The sequence below is a fragment of the Xiphophorus hellerii genome, chromosome 9 (genome assembly GCF_003331165.1).
Source record: "Xiphophorus hellerii strain 12219 chromosome 9, Xiphophorus_hellerii-4.1, whole genome shotgun sequence".
NCBI lineage: Eukaryota > Metazoa > Chordata > Actinopteri > Cyprinodontiformes > Poeciliidae > Xiphophorus > Xiphophorus hellerii.
The window spans coordinates 5,415,023-5,433,556 of NC_045680.1; the positions used below are offsets into that span (position 1 = coordinate 5,415,023).

Sequence of the window (18,534 nt, forward strand, 5' to 3'; positions counted from 1 at the left end):
CAAAACTGTTCAACAATGTATGTTTTCTTGACCGGGATTATGAAATGGGCTTTTAATTAATAACATTAGATTTGAACTTTTTTTATTGCTTAGTTAATTTTCACGAGAGACTCGCTGATCAGCTATCCCTCCTCTGGCCCGCTTAATTAGACGTTTTTAAACTGGAAGAGTGGGTACACGTTTTTGGTCTTTTATTAATATTTTTCTTCAGCTTCTGTTTGTGAAAATATCCACGCAAAAAAAAAAAATTCCTATGCAAGGTAGGTTTTGAAGATAACGCGCATGCGCCATACATTACACCGGAAAATGTTTAATAAAACTCCAGAGTAATTCATCTTTGACACAACACACGATCTTCGCTGCAACTTATCGGACACAAAATAAACAACTCTACAAACCTTCAAATAAGTAAGTTGACAACTCTCTAAACGGCTACCTATGCTTATGTTAGAGCTACATCTGCGAGCAGATAAAGATGGAGACTTGTTTCCTTTCTTCACTCTCGGGTGTTTTTCCTCCGGAGCCGGGCGGGGTGTTCCTGAAAAAGCTCAGTGGTCCAACTGTTTTGGACTTCGAGCTGGTAGCGTTAGCCAAAGTTAGCTCTAGCTCCCAGCTGTAGCCTAGGACACGTATCCAGGTACTTCCTGTCTAGCCCGCAATCACCTGTCTTGACATTCCCGAGTAAGCGGAGAGGCTTGTGGAAGAAGCGTGAGAAAAAAATCGGATACATTTATGATGAGTTAGCTTGCTCCTTGCTAATTATTTCTCGGTGTTTGTGGTTTCTGCGTTCACTTAGCTACTGCAAAAGCAATTTGTCCGCCTCTCATTGTAATGTTATGCAAGGCAGCACTTTGTCAAAGCTGTCCAGCTTTCTACATGCTTATCACGGTATAGTTTACAGGTAAAACATAGCAAATGAGGCTAACTAGCAGGGGATACCATGGCACTCTTTGCCCCATCCAGGCCTGCAGACATCAACAAAAACAGTTTACTGCAGTAGTTTACCCTCCTAGGACCCTAACAACAACGTTGTCATGTCAAACAGCATCACCAGCTGTTTTTGATGCATTTGTTTAAATGACACTTGGTGAACCTCTACCACAAAATACTTTTAGTGTAGGAATGGTTTCCTGAAGGTGCGGTTGATTTCAGTATCACAGTTGACAAGTTGGAGACATGTTAGTGCCATACTATAGATAGATATAAACACCTCTTTTTTTCATTCTCACCTACCCCAGGTGTAAAAAGTATTTTAAAATAAACTTGAAATGAGCTAACTGGCCCAGAGATGCAACAGTTTAGGACAAAGAAAACAATTTTTAAAGAAGACAACCGCAAAATAAGTTGTTTTCAAGTCATAATAAGCAACTATGTTTTTCATATAGTTAGAATAGAATAGAATAGAATTCAACTTTATTGTCATTGCACTGTCACAAGTACAAGCAACGAGATGTAGTTTGCATCTATCCAGAAGTGCTCTACGAGATATAAATATTTATTCACAGATGTACAAGACTATGTATGTATGGACTATAAGGGGTTATAGCAAGAGATAGTTACAGATTATACCTATGACACTAGTTTTTTTTAAACATTTTTCCTTCATTTTAATGCTTTAAATGATGTTTTAGCATTTCATTTAAAATTAGAATGCACAGGATAATTTTGAATGCAACATAACTAATGTATTGAGTCGTATCCAAAAATGGCATCGATTGTTTGTTTTTTTTCTTGTGAAAACTTTGCAGGAAATGATTCAGTATCAGGGGATAGATAGAAACATTTGCTTAAGAAGAAATTTCAAAGCTTAGCTTAGCCCTGGTGGGAAAGGAAACCTAACCTAACCATTACTGAAATCAGTGTTACAACTGGCTGTAGGTAACGTGTATTTTTCGTGGATAATTTTGCAGAGACAAGGTGCAAGTACTATTCAGTAAAATGAACTTCCATTCATAGAAGTATTGTCATGCCCTTTTTCTTGAAAAGTGCTACTCGTTCATTCAGACACCTAAATACACATATTCAATGTTCTACCAGCACAATGTTTGATTCCTCAGCCAGAGGTACTGACTGTCAGGAACAAGTTCAGAAAATAAGCATGATGGTGCACATTTTAAAACATTCCTACACTACTGGAAGAAAAAAAAGACTGGACTGGACTTTGAGACCTCTGGTCTGTCACTGCTCTCTAAAAACTCACTAGGTATTTACAGCTTTACTGGTATTTGCACAGTTTTTCTTGTTTCAAACAGCACTTCTGCTTTTATTTGAACAATTTTATTGTTACTTTTTGTAAATAATTTGTTTTTAATGCACAAATACATATGCACAATTTATATATTTTTTAATTGGCACATTCCTTTGGATATTTTTAGTATTTTATGTTGTAATTTTGCTCTTATTGCACAGTATGTTGTTATTCAGTTTTTTATGGATTACATTTTTATCTTTGTGTGAATCTACATGCCTTGCTTGCCTGTCAGTTTGTTGCAGTGTATATGTTTAAGAGCCCAATTAGCTGCAGTAATTAGCTACTACAACTGTAGTAGTAGTTGTTTCTACTACAATTATTCTTACTGTGGTCTAACAGAATTATATTTACATAAAAGAAAAAAGTTGCAAATTTACATTGAACCAAACAAAAATCTGAGAGATATTTACACTTTCCCTTTACACATCCTATTGCAATTATTCTTTCTACATTCTGTAAAATTATGCATATCACTTTGCTGCTATTACAATGAAATTACCAAGAGATATTTTTATTCTATTCTATTTTTATTTTCTATCTTATTTTTATTACTGTGCCATTTGCCTTATCCAATGAGCCATGGAATAAAAATATTGTTTAATGTCCCTCAGTGGGAAAATTCATGTCTACCAGTAACAAAATGGAAGCAAAGGAAATTACAGAAAGGTAAACATAAAATCCAAAATGGTTTGCTTTTAAAACTAACAAATTCAGCCATTTCACTTTCTGTGCATATGCTTTCTGCAATGTATTTATTTATTTGAAAGGGGGATGTTGAAGTTCACAGGAGGCCACCGAAATGATTAAGCAAGAGAAGTTACTGTTATCTATCTGTACAAAATGCTGGCTGCATTATTTACAGCTAGAGAGGCCATGTGCAATGCATCGCCTTTCAGTAGTTTGGCAAAAGCAAAGATTTCCCTTATCTCTCATTCTTCAAGTGAACTGCAAGTGCACTTAACTACATAATGCATCATATAGCATGTGGGGAAGTCCAGCAAGAACCAGACAAACAAACCTTGGTGGAAAACATTGATTCAGTGACAATTAATCTTTATTATTATTTCAGTTTACAGATCAGCTTTGCTTTATGTGTTGTGCCATTGTCAAACACACGGCCTCTTCACACGGCCTGTATAAAACACACGGTTTCATACAGGCTGTGGCTGGTAACATGTTAACAAGCCAGCCAGTCCTGAACTGGAGACAGGCCAGTAATGACAGGGTGCAAGTTTGCTGCTCTTTTGTGACCACAAGGGATGAGACTGTTTGTGTCATTTTGGAGTAGAATCATTTAATATTAACATGTCTGCAAAGTCTGGTGAGCTGTTGATGTTATATGCATGCAAAGCAAAATATGTATTTTTTTATTATGTAATTTTCTTTGTAAAAGTTGATTATATGCACATTTCATTCTGAAGGACGGGGTGTTTTACTACAACTGTGTGACTCAAGTTGTTTGTGTAGCACAATGGGATGTGGTTTATGTGCACAGTCACCGGATTATTTAAATGAATAGTGTAGTACATGGAGCCTGTTTAACACACGTATTGATGAGACCTTTAGCAGACTGAAGGGGAAGGAAATGTTTACCATGTCAGAATAAATACATGGAAATAAACATCAATAGCACATACACAACATTCAGGACATTCAGGAAAGGATAATCAAATCATTTAATCAAATGGATCTCTTATCTGCACTGTAAGGCAGGAACTTCTAAAAGTTAATGGGCAGATTGTTCTTGTCTTTTCCCCCCCTTTTTTTTGCAAGTGTAATGGATTATGTGTGATGTGAGCACATGACTTATTTTGCCTCCTGCATTTTAGCCTCTGCAGATGGCTGGAGGATAATTTGCCTAGTCTTAACTGTATGAATGCCTTCTGTGTGCATCTAATCATGGCGCTATCTGTGACTGAATGGCTCCTTCCTGCATTTCCTCTCGTCAGTTTGTATTTGTATGTCTGAAACCTAAAGTTCCAGATTATCTTTTAAAGCTAGATTCCTGCAAAAGCACCAGTGAGTTTAGTTTTGAATTACACTCACTCACTTTTGTGTTGTACTGTCAGAAGTTTTACAAATTTTTAATTGTTTTTCTTTAAACTAGAGATGCACCGATTTCCAAATGCCCTATTTCAGATCTTCTTTGCTTTTCTTTGAAGTCAAACCTTCCTCTGATTTTCAACAATGGTTTTTTCTAAGACAAAGATAAAATGGAAATATGTCGCAGGTTCTTTGATAGAGGAGGTTTTGAATTCACGAGGAAATAAATGAACCATAAGCTTGTCCCTATTTTTTTGCATGTCTTCATAAGTCTTTAACTTAGCTCTGATTTTAATAAACTAAGAAAAGTGCATCAAACATGTTATTTGCGGAGGTGTTTATGGATATAGGATGGGAGAAGTTCTAATTTTTGATGCATTTTATAAATAGGTAAGAAAATTCAGATTTTTCACCAATGAGAGCCGATCAAAGTGTAACTGGTTATGATCTGTGTCAGATTATAATCAGATCACACTGACAGGTATTGTTGTCAGACAGCATTATTGTTGTAGAAAGTTAGAATGCCTTTACCACAAATGTAAGTCACAGTTGCGATTGGTCACAGATATGATTATCTTTATGTTTTTGGTTTAAAATACTGTAGTATGCTTGATGTTGCTTGTACCTATGTTATTACAGTCGTTTTGATCCACACTTTGTTTTCTCATTTGGTTGTTGTGAATATTAAATGCCCAACCTAACCTGCTGCTTGTATTTTTCTGGCTTGTTGTTTTTTTGCCAGAGCAATACATGCATTTTTTTTTTTTCAATAAAATAGTCAGGCCATTCAAATTGTAAGAAGTGATTATTATTTTCTTGACTGTTGCTATTCTGATGCTGGTATTTTATTTGCAATATGTTTCAAATATGTTGGCAGCACTTATGGAAATGTAACCTTTTAATTTCACATTCCATCAGCCATTCATTAACTACTGTTCCATAAAGGCGTGTTTGTGGCTCAGCCAGCCGTTTTTTAAAATGTGTACAGGGCGTAATAAAGATACTTAGGCCCTGTCAATACTTGTTTTGTAATGTGTGTTAACAGAGGTACCACAAATGAATGTCTATTAATGTTTAAAATAAACTAAGATGCTTTTTAGGTTACCATTTTTAGGAAAGCTGCTGTTAATGTGATTTTTGTACAAGCCCACTTAATTTTGTATGTATTTATGTTTGAAAAATGATTTATTTTTAGCAGAGTTCAAATTAAAGTCTTAGTTAAATATGCAATGTAATTGTAATAAAAAATTGTAAAAAAAAAAAAATAAAATAATTTCCATAAATTAATTCAAAGTGAAACTCATCCAGTACATTGATTACACACAAAGCAACATATTTTCAAACTAATTTTATTAGCCTTACAGCTAATCCCAATAGTTCATTGAAAAATGAAAATATGACATTTGTAGATCTAAAACGGAATCTACAATAATACGCAATTCATATAATTCACGTTTTACGCTTAAATTACTGAAATAAAGAAACTTCATGATATTAAAATTTTTGAGATGCACCTATATTGACAATATCTTACAGAGTTTTTTTTTAATTATTTTTAATTTAATTTAAAAAACACTTATTTTTAACAAAACAGTAACGACAACAAAAATAATTCTCTTAAGTAGCATTTTGGTAAACCTTAAAAGTTCTGTGCAAAGTTTAATTTAACATAAAGTGCCAGATGAACACTCAGTTATACATAAATAACAAGTTTAAAAATATAACCATCATAAAATGTTATTAATGGAAACTCAATGATTGTATTAATCGGTAGCTGGGCTTTCAGAGACTGTTTCTGCAGTTAAATCTTATGAATTATGCAACTGAATATGTTGTATAGCAAGTGGGTCCTTCCATCCTAACGGGTATCATTAACTCAGATGTTGCATAAAACTTGTCTTATTTGTTTAAGCAATGAAATGAAAACAGCGAGAATGTGACCCATATTTGTTGATTTCATTTGCTGAACTGTTTCATTGGGCTTCATAATGAACTTTTAAGGGTTGGACACTATTGCAAATGTAACTACATGATTGTTTGGGAGGCAACAATACCATGAGTTTAATAGGATATTCAGTCTGAAAGAGCCTCACTGCTCTTTGTATTCACATGTGAGTGCCACATTTCTAATCTAGTTCCTTTTGTTTTTCATGCAGGCTGCCGTCCAACACAGCTGGGCTGACAGGAGGGAAGGGGAGAACATTAACCTTGGTCTCCCTTAGATCCTGATCCTGAGTGAACCTGCTAGCCATGGATGACAGCTCCTCACTGGGCAAAGTCAGCAGCTCAACAGAGTCCGTGGCCACCGTCACCAGTGAAGAGTTTGTCCTAGTGCAGTCCAGTTCGGCCAGTTCACCGCAGGGCTCTGAGGGCAGACCAAGACTCAAGGTCAGAAATGAGCACCATATGATCACTGAATTAGTTTAAATTAATTGTCCCCATAATCTACAAAGTTAGTCACACCTGAGATATTTTGAGTAAATTTGAAGTTGCAAAATATAAAACAAAACTCTTTCTTTGAATATTTTACAAGATTAAGTGATCTTGTGCACCAAATATACAGTCCCTAAACTGGGCTGAATACTTTTGGGCATGAATTTTATGTGATTCTGTGCAGTCATAAGCTAAAAATAGCCTGCTCCTGTAATATTTTGTCTTACCCACCCCCAGATGTCCTGGAATGGAAGTGATCAGCTGGAAAAGGCTATGGAGGAGGTGTTGGATGACGATGATGAGGTGAAGGTAGAAAAGAGCTGTGTGGAACAGATGGAGAAGGAAAAGAAACTAGAGAGCCAAGTATCAGAGACCCAACCTGCAGGTAAACACTCTGGAACCAATAGGTTTGAATAAAGGTTAACATTTATTCCTGTCACAAAAACAAATTTTGCTGGACAATAATTTGTCCCAGTAATTACTGCAATAAACAATAATAATGTTTTGAGACTTTTTTTAAGTAATATATTGAGAGTGGCATAATATGCTAATAAGTTTCCTCTCTCAAAGATTAATAAACTTTAATTTTGTAAAGAAAATTTGGCACTGGAACTGTAAGATATTGTAACTATACAAGATAAAACAAAACAATAAATAAAACAGAATTATAAACCACACACAGCTGAAACTGTACATAAAATTGATTTTGACATTTCTGTTAACAAGACTTCCATCAGAATGGAAATTATCAAACTTATTTTAATTTGTCATGCAATTAATTAATTGCTTACTGCAATGAGCTTGTTAGCATGCTCATGATCTCTTAGCTGGTACTTTTTAATTAATCAAATCTATAAACTTTATGACTTGAAGATTATAAAAGCTTGTGGTTGGATACTCCTGGTCTACTGCACATGCAGTTAAGTAATGTCTATCAGCAGGTTGTTTTAGTTGTTTTGGTTTATGAGAAATTGATGTGGTGTATTATTATTAGATAAATTAAGATATATTTAAATTCATTGGTTAAGTACAATAAGTGGCTTGTTTACGGGTATTAAAACAGAAAAGATTTGGGTGAAACAGCAACACTTGGGTACAAAACGGGGCCTTGATTTGCCAGAGCCGTATCCCTCCCATGGTTTTCTTTGCTATTGGATCAACACAGTCAGCACTTGAACTCTGGCTGCTTTGCATGTAAACATAGTTGACTGAGGTTACTCAATAAACAACCCTTGTACAGCAAAACAGAGCTTTCAGGCTGCAGGAACTATACACACTCATGAACTACTTTTCAGTATTACCTGTACAGACTTAAATAATGAACAAAGTTATTCTGTTTAAGTTTGTCTAATTTTGGCAGTTCTACCAACAACCATGTATGAAAACAACAACGTGGCTTGTAAAGTTCTGTATGACGGAGTAATAGGGTTCTGTTCCATGGGGTGACCTTAACGAACAACCCAGTCCTATTTTGGTCACTTGTGCTCAAACGCAACCTGTTCAGGTGCACAAATCAAGTTCAACAAGGTTCTAAATCGTTTACTGGCAAGGCAACCTGAGCTACAGCTGAATGTGAGGATAAGTCCGTGTTGTTGTCCAACAGGAAAATCATGATTTCTAGCACTGGCTTTCTGCTCTTCTATTATATCACTTGACTTCATAAGCCAGCATTTTTACAACAGTGAAAAACCACAGAAATTTAACTGAAACTGTGTAGTGGTAATAAAATCTTGTGCACACACAAGATTTTAATATTGTAGCCTGTTCTGAATTATTTTCATTGAGATGGGCTGGTTATCAGTGGCGGTTCTAGACCAACTTCAGCAGGGTGGAGCCAGTGTTGTTTTTAATAGGGGCACAGAAGAAAGGCATGAAACAAAAAACAGGGCAATATTTCATTGTTGAATATATTAACTGAGCCACTTGTGACTTTGAAGCTGCAGTTGAAAAGTCTGATACTATCTCAATATGGCTCAAGCTAAAAGTCCAACACTTTTATTTTTATTTAATTGTTGAAGTAAAACTGTGAAGGTAAATAATGAAATTGGTCTGAGGGACCAATGTAAGAAATTCATTTAGTATTATCCCTTCATTACCTCAGGCATAGCAGGAGGAAAGACCGGTTCTACAGGGACACTGGCTCCTGTTGCTCCCCGTCTAGAACTTTGGCATTTTGTAACAAAATGCCAGAGGAAATGCAGGAATGACTGGATTAATGCAATGCTGTTCCCTTTCCATCTGTTGTTGTGAACTGCCAGTCGGGTGACTAAAAGAAGGCGTTTGCATTTATCTCATGCTTACAGAAAAGACAAAACCGGCCGCTTGGAAATAGTTCCAGTCGTAAAAAAGCACAGACAATCCTGTTGGGGAAGCTATAACAATTTCATGAGTTGTTTCCAGCTCCTAACACCAGGCCAGCTTTTTACCCCACAACTCATCTATATCTATGTAGGGATGTACAACTAACCTTTATTCTTTTTATCTCTCTTTATTAAAACAGATTAGCTGTTTTTTGTTGTGAGTTGGAGCTCCTTATTATTAATTCACAACATTTAAATTAATTGAAAGCACATCTGAGTATATAATTCAGTTAGGAGAAATATAAGAAATAACACAAAAATCATAAGAGAGAATTGTGGAACTCCACAAGTCTTGTTCATCCTGGGGTTCCGTTTCCAAATGCCTGGAAGTGCTGCGCTAATTTGTTCAAACTTTTTATATACAAGTTAAGACTTGTATATAAAACAGGGGAATGTCCACCCAGTACACTATTAAGAAAGGGGTTTCTGTGATGTGGGTTTTTGGTGTTTAATGTGTGGACAATCCCAGGGAAAAACCACACATTTTCTGAAAATGCTGACTGATGCTGGTAACAGGGTGTCATTTGCCACAGGGTAAATTAATTCTGTACTAATGTAGGCCTAAAAACCATTGCTCCAAAGGTAATATAAAAATGTAGATATTTTTACAGATTATTTGTCTCATATTATACTTTCACAACATTGTGATAATTTTAACCGATATTTTAAAAAAACCAAAAAAATTTTAACTAAAGATACATACTGCAGCTTGAAGGAAAAAGGGGCAAGTTTGCAACCCTGAGAAAACCATCCCAGTTGTGAAGTATGAAGATGGCAGCATCATACTGTATGGATGTTTGCTGCAGGATGGAGCGCTACACAAACATAAATAGATGGTTTTATGAGTAAAGAACACTATTTGGAAATATTAAAGCAACATCTTAAGACATCAGCCAGGAAGTTAAAGCTCTTGCACAAATTGGCCTTCCAAGTGGCACAGCATCAACAAAGACAATCAGCTGGAGTGTTCATCACAAAGCCTTGATTTCAGACACAGGCCATTTGGTATGTTGAGCATCTTAGTCCACAAACTAGACTCAGTTACACCAATTCGGTCAAGAGGAATGGACCAAAATTCAAACAATTGTGAGAAACTTGTGGAAGGATAGCAAGAACATTTGGAAAATTATTCAACCAAATAATGTGAAATGTCTGTTAACTTCTGAATTTAAAAAGGGTACAAAAAGTTGAATAAACAAATCCTCTTCATATGAACTTGATGATCTTCTGCTAAGCAGACTGTTATTGTACTATATTGTGCTGTATTTATTTTCGTTGTTTTTAAATGTTGTTATATTGCATACTGCAGTAGATATGAGTACCGAGAGTTTCATTGACCAAGACTAACTCCTAGCCTCAGGAAGGAATGAAAAGCTAGCAATGTTTTAAAAATACAGTTACAATTTCAAGCTGTTTAAAATAAAAGCATTTATTGATCAGTGGATACATTTTTGCTGTAAATCTTTATTTCCCAGCATTGAAAGATGTTTTTACTCTGTTTTTATACTGTGAGAATTTTAGGGTGACCCTTGAGTGATTCTGATGCTCTGTGCTTTAACTCCTCTGTGTCCCTGACTGATTTGTTTGGATCGTTTCAGTCTTTTTTCCCCCCACTTTAACTGCTTTTAATGATCCTTCATTATGTTTGCAATAACATAAAAAGCAGATGTGATTCTTCACATCAGAGGAGAGGAAGTCCAGCATAAAGAATTTCTTTTATTTTTGGATGAGTTCAGGTGAAATGAAACGGAGAGTGATGAAATGTGTCACACAGGAAATAAGCACTATGACTGTCTTTAAGCAAATGGTTAGCAATGTTCACAAGAAGGAAGCGTTTTGCTCCCAAAAAGGCAAAAAGAAAAGGTATGTTGGGACATTTTTAAATGCAAATACAGCTATTCAGCTTTTATTTTCAGTTCAATTTGGTGAAGACATCTTTACCTTCAAAACTAATCAGTTATTTTTAAAATCTTATAGACAACATCAAATGTAGCACTAGTGACATGTAATGCTACTGTGAGGTTTCACTTTGAAGATGAATTCACCTTTGCTTTCACTTGAGGTGTTCGATGTTCATGTGTGGCAAATGCCCACGGCAGCACTGTCTTGGGGGCTCCTTTTTTTTCTTTTTGTTTAAATATTGTTTAATATTTAACAATATTAAAAAATGTTTAATATTTTTCTCTATTACCTCTGCACTGGAATGGGAGGATTCATTTAGCTGTACAGGTAAATATGTCTGCACAGCAGCTTTGTAAGGTTGCTGTCTGGTTAGCATTATTAAAGCTCTTGATTGACATCGTTTCATGATTTGGGGACAACATTTAATCATCTCTTGCCAAAAACCTTAACTACCTAGTGCAGTCGAGGCTAAACTGGGTAGGATGGATCATTTGAACTACAGTTTGAGATTTATGAAACCTTTATTATGTTCCTGAAAACCACCCCAATTATTTTAAGCATTAGGTCTAGGGCTGTAACAAAATCTCTCTGTACAAGATCTTGTAATGTTAAAACATTACAATATTTCTTGTTGAAGTGACTACTAGTCAGTTGCAGTAAGCCTGACTTCACCTGATAAAATTCTGACATAATATGCTCCAAATATTCTTAAATAATTTGTTTAGTAGCATTTTGGCTTTGAAGTAGGAGTGATAAACGGCGACAGAGTGATAAACGAGGATAAACAATATGTAAAACACTATAGTTCCGATGCTGAGGGAGGCAGAAAGCATCTCTAAAACAACCAATGGCCGGAGGACAAAAATGGAAAATGTAACCGCAGACCATGCATAGTTGAAGCACTGTTCTAAGGTCTGAAAAGTTAAAAAGGCTGAAGAAGACTTTGGTTTGTTAAGTTTGTGGACAAACCAAAGAAAATGAAGCATAAAGGCCTATTTTGACATAAATTAGATCTTTAAAGTATAATGAAAGTCTCGTCCTGTCTTGTTCTTGTGAATTTAGGGCTAGATGATATGGCTGAAAAACATATCATGATATAAGAGTGTCATGAATAGCTTATATAAATAATTATTGATTTGTTTTTTGTTTTAAATATCTGGAATACTGCCAAGCAGGTAACGTGACACAAGTTCACTCTCGCAGTTATTTTCTCCCTCCACTCCCTGCTGTTCGTTTTATTTTTAAAGAGTGGTTGCACTGTGGTAAAACATTAAACTGCTGCTGTGCAAGTTACTCAAACAGGTTGTTGCTAGGCAACCACAAGTTACTTAACAGGTTGTTGCTAGATTACCAAATAATGAGTGAGTTAGTTGATGTAATCAAACTTGGTTAGCTGGCAGTGAGATCAGCTAAAGCCTTTCATTTGCCGACATTCCCCAGAATGCTGTGTGGTTCTGGATTGGAGTTCAATGAAATTATTGAGTATTCTATCAGACGTATTACCTATTGATATCAATCAATGTGTTTACAGAGATATCTATTGTTATTGATATATTGTCCAGCCCTATGTGATATTAATGAGTTTTAGGTATCACTACTCCCCTAATTAAGACCGTGTTAAATTGTTAAGGAAGTATTGGTCACCATTTAAACAAAAGCTGGCAGTGTCGTCAGTATGATTTTGCAGTTGTGCTGGACAGCTGCAGAGAGACTGAGGGGAAAACTGTTATCATGCCATAAAAGCGAGCATGTGAGCGGTGGAAGTTCAGCTGCTGATTTCATTGTTCTGCTTCCTGTTTGTGGGTGTGAAAGTTTCAGACCGGAAGATATTTCAGAGAAGACCCTCGAACTTCCTCTATCATTCTAACGCATCTTTCTTCCATCCTCTTCTTGGTGCTGTGAATGCAGCTTTGCTCTTTCTGTCGCTGTCTGTTTAGGTACAAGAGTGTTTCCTGTTCACATGACATGGAAAGAAAACTTCACCTTAAGTTTTCAACAAGTGGCCAAAACTGTTAAGAGAAAAACCTCTGTCTGTCTGTACACAGAAACATGTCCGGCACCATCCAGTCCCAGTGTCATAGAGGAGGACAGCGTCCAGTTCAACAAGCTATCGTATCTGGGTTGCACGTGGGTCAAAGCTCCTCGCAACGAGGCAGAGGCGCAGAGTGCCATGGCGACCCTGCGAGCGGAGAGTGCCATCCCGATTCCCATCACACTGCATGTTCCCTGTGGTCCAGATGGTTCTGTCAGGTCAGATAAAGGAGTCTGATTGTAAGAAATACTGAGACACTAGAAAATTGCATGGACAGAATATTAGTATGTGCTTTGCAAAGATATTCACATCCCTTGAACTTTTTTTTCACTAAGTCCCAGCGTGTTTCGCTGGGACTTATTGTGATAGACTAACAAGGGATGAAAGTGAGAAATTGGTTTCAACATTTTTTACTCATAAGTCTTAAAAGTGTGATGTTCATGTGTGTTTACTTCCATTTTCTTTTCTCCGATATGCCTTAGTAAAATACAGTCCACCAAACATCACCTAATTAAAGTTTGGTAGTAAGTAGTGGACAAATTGTGACAAGTTGTGCCGTCCACACTTTTTTTCTTTAAACAAAAGTTTTCAAGAATTTGACTTGTTATAGGAAGCCAAATGAAATGCCTTCTGTGGTCCCATAAAGGCGGCACTGTATAGTTGATAGAGGATTCCCTGGACAGATGAAACTAGAGTTGAACTTTTTGGGCCAAAAATAAAATGCTACGTGTGGTGGAAAATAACCCTGAATGCACCACAGCTATTAGTAAAAGTGCGGATGGAAAGATCAGGCTGTCAGGATGTTTTCCTTCTGCAGAGACAGGAAAGCTGGTCAGAGTGGATGTGAAGATGGATGACGCTGAATATAGGAGGAAAACCTGGTAGAGGGTCTAAAAGGCTGAAGTCATCGACCCTGAACAGGCAGCCAGAGTTACAATATTATGGTTTAGATTAATTTGTATGATGTTTGAGTAAAGTACAAACAAAACTATTTGTGTTTTTTGACAAAACCTAAATTGATGTTCACAGATGCTCCAATCTGACTGAACTTGAGCTATTTTGAAAAGAACTGGCAAAAGAATGAAAAAATAAAATTAACAGAAGTTGTTGTAATGTGAAAAACTATAAAAAAGTTCAAAAGGTTATGAATACGTTTTGCAAGCACTTGTGTCCGACGTTTTTTGGAAAAACTACTTTTTGCAAAGCATAGTGTATGAATTTGTGTTTGGCTTTGATTCAAAGTTGGATCACAAAATATTTCACCTGAAAAATTGTCTCAACTTTGATGGGAAGCTCGGAGCTGAAGGCTTAAGGTGTAACTGTCTTATGGATACGTATACACATGGACAAAATGCCATTTTTAAAATACAAATCATAAGATAATGATAAGGACTTCTGAGCCTGACTGTCAAATCTAACTTATCTTCTTTACTTAAATCAGTTATCACAAGTTTTCAAATCTCCAAGGTCTTTTGAAAATGACCTTGGAGGTTATTTTCCAAGAATGAAAAAAATATGCTACAGATCATGAAGTAAAATCAGATGACAGAAACTCTTTTAGCCACGTTCATTCATTTAGTAAAAAGGGAACATGGAATTTAAAACGTACTCTAAAGGAAATGAGACTGTTGACTAAAATAAGAATAAAACAGCCATTTATGCACTGATTATTTATAGCTGAAGGCATTACTAATTAATTCAGTTATAAATCAAAAATGGAAATAATCAGCTTCATGTACAGTAACAGAAATATTGTGTCATTTTTGTCCTTTCCATCTTCTCAGAATCGTAGACCAGGCCTCAGGAACAGAGATCGCCTCCTTCCCCATCTACAAAGTGTTGTTCTGCGCCCGTGGGAGGGAGGGCTCTGTGGAAAGCGACTGTTTCTCCTTCACTGAGAGTTACCGAAGCTCAGAGGATTTCCAGATTCACGTTTTCTCTTGCCACATCAAAGAGGCTGTGAGTTAAACTTGTTTAGACAATAAACACTAAACAAAATCTCAGCTAGTTTCTCAGGCTCCATTAGTTCAATTCTACAACATTTTAGATCCAAAATACTTTTTAAAAATTAGTATTTTCCCTTCCAGCATCAGAAGCTGTTAATCTTGTCAATAACTTGGTCTTTGTTGCCATTACAGAAATGCAATGGAATCACAACAGAAATACAGAACTGTACAAAATAGTTGATTTGCATTTAGTTAAATAAAGCTGCCTGTACTTGTTAGTCCAGTTCCTGTCTGTATATAGCATGCTTCAGTCTACGTGTTTCTTTCTAATTATACAACAGAATGTTACTACTCCATTTTAGTTCTGTGAAACAATGAAAATGTTTGTAACTACTTTTTTTTGTAGTTACAAAATATGTACGGCACTTGTAGTACTTCTAATTATCTTGGGATCTCCTGCAAGTCAAAAATATTTAGAGTTCACAACAATGTTGGAAAAGTGTTACTTGACTCTGTTTTCTTTCTTAACTTAATTTGAAAAACTTAAAAATATACAAACAAATTATCTTGCAGCTCAAAGTCCAGCTGGTCTCAAAAAGGAAGACGGGTGAAGACCAGCAGTTACCTTAAATAACGTGGAGCACTCATAGACGACTAGTAAAAACTTCCCAAGTGTTTAAAAAATATTTAGTTGTACCAGCTATTGTTGGCCAGTTGGGGGCACTATTGTCTTTTTTTTCTCCCCCCAATTTGTTTCTTTGTTTTCCATTTTTATTTTTTCCTCCCGTTTACTTGTAAGGTATTAATTTTGTAACATCTTTTTCAATTTTCTATTTCCTCCCTTTCTTGTCTTTCCATTCAGGTCTGCCGCATTCTTTACAGTTTCTCCACAGCCTTTCGGCGCTCTTCACAACGAGCAGACATCAGGGACACCGCGCTTTCTGGCCCGCCTGATGGTGATCTCTACACCTTCACTGTCTCACTAGAGATCAGAGAAGATGATGGCAAAGGCAACTACAAGTACTTGGTCCAAACACCCAGACACACACAAATGCAAATCAAATGCACAAACACAGTTTTCTGTTTTGTCTTTTTACTAACAGGACTCTGGACAGAAAATATTATCTTTGCAGTTGAAAATTTTGACTCTGCTAGGCTAATGATTGAAAATATGGTCGGCCAATTTTTTCATGTCAGTTGGCAACGGTAGATAACTTTTGACATCTTAAGTAAAATGTAAATAAAAAGGTAACAGTTACAAAGCAACAGAGAATGAACTGAGTTTTAAAAAAGCTATATTTAAGTACCATTGGTAATGTTAATATCAGGTATTTGTGTACGCAGCAGTATAAAGAGACGCACAACTGATTTGTCATTGTCTTACTTTAGATGGTTAGGATTACCAGAATTGTAAATATATATGTAAAAAAATAGTTCTTTCATTGTTTTGGCAAATGGAAAAATAATGTAGTAATTCAAATGAAATCAGGAAAGATTTTATCTGATTAGATGGCAGACATTTGAGGAGAAAAAAATGTCATATATTGTCTGTAAATATCTGGTCTTCATAACTCATATTTTTTCTTGTTCCCAGCCCAGTGCCAAAGGACAGGGATAAGTTTTACTTCAAGCTGCGACAGGGTGTCCAGAAGAAGGTGCTGGTTACTGTTCAACAAATGTGCAACAAGGAGCTGGGCATCGAAAGGTTAGCATTAAAATGGTTTTCAGTATAAAACAAACTCAGAAGTATAACATAATGAACCAGACACAGAACATGAAACTATCACAATGTAGTGTTGCAGTTGAACCCATAATACAGGCATAATTGAAGACAGGAGATATAATAAAGAGACTTTACATAAAATAACAAACTTACAATACAGCAATAATCAGGACAAGGGAGAGGCAAGATGGTAACTTTCTTAGCAAATGAGAAAGTTAAATACTGAGGAGCCTGATTATTTGCTAAAGAATAGGTGGTTGATTGGGAACAGGGTGCAGCTGTGAGGGAAGACCGGGCAGGCTGGCGGAAGGAAGAAAACTAAGGAACAAGAAAAGAGCTGAGGAGGAAATAAACAATGACCAAGTCAATACACTGATCTAAGGAAAATCTAAGAAACTGAATACAAAGAAAGGAGCTGATATGAGATAAAGGTTGGATATAAACAAACAACAAGGAGTAAATCATGGACTGAACAACCAAATTGCCATAACCCCCTCAGCAGACAAGAGCCACCCTGATCCTCGTGAATCTGAGGTCTGAAAGTCAGTCAGAGTCTTCCTTACCGAAGAGTAGACTGTCCAAGGAACTCTGAGAAGAATTATTCCTCGATTGCTGAAGCACACGTTCCCGTCCTCTTCCTTAAAAACTCTGTTCAGTTCATTTATATAGCGCCAATACACAACAAATGTAATTCAAGGCACTTTACAAAAATAAAGTAATTTAAATTCAGTCACATACATTCCAATTGATCTGAGTTACACACAAAGCTCTTACTATTCAAATTAGTTTAAAAAGTTTTCTAAGGACTTAATTGGGACCACCACCCTACCACTCAGCAGGTTCTTCCTTGTTCCTCTATGGAACATTAAAGAGGCAAATCAGCTGGCCAACAACACTCAAACCCTCCAGCATATCAGGAAAAATCTATTCCACCCCTGTCGCCCTGAAATTGGGTGCTTTTTAGATATCTCAGCAACTGCTGGCATGGTGATGGACTTGCCTTAAAGACCCAAGTGTCATAATATAGCTTATGGGATAAACAATTCAATAAATAAATAATCCCATTTTCATAAACAAGTCAGAAATATCTTGAGGCTAGCTTGACCACAAGTCTGCACATTTAGGAACTGACTCTGTTTTTAAAAACTGGGTATTTAAATCGTTGTACTGAAAGGCTGACATAGTTCTACTTTTCTACATACCATTATAGAACCTTTCCTGTCTTATACTTTAACTCATTTACTCTTTCTGTACAACGGAGCATTAACCCAGTTAATGGTGCACAAAACATTTATGGACTTATCTTTTATGTGATGGTATTTTGGTAATGATTGGTTTTATCAACATAAAGGATTTCAACATGTGTCTCTGTTCCACATCTAAAATAAACAAGAAGGATAGAATATTCTGGGCTTAAAAGCTGTTTAATGCTTGCTCCTCATGAACTCAGTGAACAGCAGTGCAGACTATGTTTTAAAGTCACATTCAAATTTCTGTGGCCCACTGTTTAAATGTTTATATGCTTGAGTAACACTGGAAAAAGTAGATAATTTCCCCTTTTTCATCTTCACACCTCTGGAGCTATGAGATTGAGACAAAAATCTGCCCTCTCTTTTTTTTTTCTTATTCAGACATTGAAACCTCTATGTTCTTCAAAGAGATTATTCTCATGTCTATTTACATTGATTGTGACCCTTAATTTATTTATATTTATATTATCTGTTCCTTAGGAATACAGTTTAGTTTTTCATAATATGTTGTGGCAGTCAAATGGTGTTAGACTTGTTCTCAGATTTCATCAGGAAGTCCGACCACCTCTGTGACAGCAGTTTAGTTTCCCTGGC

At 36.1% G+C, this 18,534-nt stretch overlaps 1 protein-coding gene across 1 annotated transcript in view; it reads left to right on the forward strand.

Moving 5' to 3' along the window:
• Window positions 1-306: 306 nt before the first annotated feature.
• rabgap1l (RAB GTPase activating protein 1-like) overlaps window positions 307-18,534 on the forward strand; it is a 115,836-nt gene continuing 97,608 nt past the window's right edge. The window contains exons 1-7 of the mRNA XM_032571052.1: window positions 307-408; window positions 6,451-6,682; window positions 6,965-7,112; window positions 13,035-13,239; window positions 14,806-14,980; window positions 15,830-15,987; window positions 16,562-16,672. Coding sequence (XP_032426943.1) covers window positions 6,545-6,682; window positions 6,965-7,112; window positions 13,035-13,239; window positions 14,806-14,980; window positions 15,830-15,987; window positions 16,562-16,672 — 935 coding nt within the window. The 5' untranslated portion in view covers window positions 307-408; window positions 6,451-6,544. The remainder of the gene's footprint in view (window positions 409-6,450; window positions 6,683-6,964; window positions 7,113-13,034; window positions 13,240-14,805; window positions 14,981-15,829; window positions 15,988-16,561; window positions 16,673-18,534) is intronic.